The sequence below is a fragment of the Humulus lupulus genome, chromosome 3 (genome assembly GCF_963169125.1).
Source record: "Humulus lupulus chromosome 3, drHumLupu1.1, whole genome shotgun sequence".
Classification (NCBI taxonomy): domain Eukaryota; kingdom Viridiplantae; phylum Streptophyta; class Magnoliopsida; order Rosales; family Cannabaceae; genus Humulus; species Humulus lupulus.
In genome coordinates, this window is record NC_084795.1 from 137174744 (window position 1) to 137176943 (window position 2200).

Genomic DNA, 2200 nt, shown 5'->3' on the forward strand with positions numbered 1-2200 from the left:
GGCCTCCCAAGGATAATGGGAACATTGCTATCCTCTTCCATATCAAGAACTATGAAATCGGCAGGAAAAATAAACTTGTCTACTTTGACAAGGACATCTTCAATTACCCCTCTTGGATGTGCCAACGAACGGTCAGCTAGTTGCAAAGTTACAGTTGTGGGTTTGGCTTCTCCGAGCTGCAATCTCTTGAAAACTGACAATGGCATCAGGTTGATGCTATCCCCCAAATCAAAAAGAGCATTTATTCCCTCAATTCTCCCAATAGTGCACGGTATTGTGAAACTCCCAGGATCTCTCAGTTTAGGAGGGAGGGGAGCTTCTTTTGCAGTATAGCACTACACTCTTCCGTCAATGCCACAGTTTCAAAGTCCTCCATCTTCCTCTTCTTGGACAAGATGTCCTTCAAGAACTTGACATAGCTCGGCATTTACTCTAAGGCCTCCGCAAATGGAATGTTGATGTGCAGTTTCTTGAATACTTCCAGGAATTTAGTAAACTGCTTGTCCATGTTGTTCTTACGGAGCCTTTGGGGGTAGGGAATCTTTATGTGATGCTCAATACTAATTGGTGGCGAAGCTTCTTTTGTTGGTATGCATTCAGTAGCCTTCTTCTCACTGTGCTTCTTATCCTCTTGTGCTAGTGCCTGTGCCTGTTGATCCTGACCCACTTCTTCAACTGGCTGCTTCTCACTTGGTCCCTCATAATTCTTCCCACTTCTTAACGTGATTGCCTTGCAATTCTCTTTCTGATTGACTTCAATGGTGCTAGGCAAGTTACCTTGGGCACGATTAGCCATGAGAGTAGCCAATTGTCCCATTTGGGTCTCCAGATTTCTAATAGAAGACCGAGTTTCAGCCATGAATTGATTCAACACATCTAACTGAGCATTAGAATTTCCACCAAAATTTTGTTGTTGTTGATGATGAGTGGGTGGTTGAAGTTGTTGCTGCGGCCTAAATCTTGGCTGAAAGAACCCCTGTGGCTGTTGTTGGTTTGAAGATTGGCCTTGCTGATCATTCTTCCAAGAAAAATTGGGATGATTCCTCCACCCTTGGTTGAAGGAATTGGAAAAAGGGTTATTGTTGCTTTGTCGAGGAAAATTCCCAATAGCCTGAGCTTGCTCCATAAGCATGTTGTTTACATCAGCATATTGACACTGTTCATAGGCATGAGGTCCCCCACATACTTCACACAGAGTCTGGGCCTCTTGCACTGGAGCTGTAATTATATTGCCTTGCAATTGCTTAGTCAAGGCCTCAACTTGAGCAGTCAACTTCGAAATTGCATCCACTTCATACATACCGGCCACTTTCCTTGAAGAGCTTCTTTCACTTGGCCATTGCTGATTATTCATGGCCATTTCCTCCAACAAGTCATACGCCTCATTGACGCTCTTTCTCATAAATGCACCACCAGCTGCTGCATCAATGAGTGTGCGAGTAGTACCACACAACCCATTACAAAAATTATGGACCAGCATCTATTTCTCTATTCCGTGATGCGGGCACTTTCTTATTAAATCTTTGAATCTCTCCCAAGCTTCATAAAGAGCCTCATTATCCAACTGATGAAAATTATTAATCTCTCCTCTCAACTTAGCTGCTTTAGCAGGAGGGAAGAACTTGGAGAGGAACTTCAGTGCTAGATCATTCCATGTATTGATTGAGTTAGGTGGTAAAGATACCAACCAACTCTTAGCTTGCTCCCTCAGAGCAAATGGGAACAATCTAAGTCTGATAGCATCATCACTAACTCCATTCATCTTAAATGTCTGACAGAGCTCCATGTAGTTAGAGAGATGCATGTTTGGGTCTTCAGTGGGTAGTCCCCCAAACTGGACTGTGGATTGAACCATCTGAAGTATGGCTGGCTTTATCTCTAAATTGTTTGCATCTACGGCGGGTGGTCTTATACAAGACTGGACCCCTGTCATTGTTGGCAACACATAGTCCCTCAGGCTACGGTCGGGTGGATTCTGACCATTAGCTGGGTCTTCTATGACACCCCCATTATTACCGTTGTTGGCCATAACTTCCTCTTGCTCAATCCTTTGTACAACTCTTTCCAACCTTTTGTTTTTTCTGTTCTGTCGGCAAGTCTTCTCTATCTCAAGATCAACAGGCACTCTTGCAGCTGGTCCTTGACGTCGCATAAACCAATGGTACCTGAGATGAGACAAGAAGAATTGGACACAAATAAG

At 43.8% G+C, this 2200-nt stretch overlaps 1 protein-coding gene and 1 non-coding gene across 2 annotated transcripts; one reads left to right on the forward strand and one right to left on the reverse strand.

Moving 5' to 3' along the window:
* Positions 1-427: 427 nt before the first annotated feature.
* Positions 428-1480, reverse strand: LOC133825084 (uncharacterized). The gene has a single exon (XM_062258076.1). The coding sequence runs from the start codon at positions 1478-1480 to the stop codon at positions 428-430; it is 1053 nt and encodes a 350-aa protein (XP_062114060.1).
* A 10-nt stretch (positions 1481-1490) lies between these two features.
* LOC133827893 (small nucleolar RNA R71) lies at positions 1491-1597 on the forward strand. The gene has a single exon (XR_009890542.1). It is a non-coding gene; the product is annotated as a small nucleolar RNA R71 (small nucleolar RNA).
* Positions 1598-2200: the final 603 nt, after the last annotated feature.

What these genes read in the sequence shown, in the direction of transcription:
- LOC133825084 (XM_062258076.1), bottom strand. Translation starts at nt 1,480, where the DNA reads ATGCTGGTCCATAATTTTTGTAATGGGTTGTGTGGTACTACTCGCACA.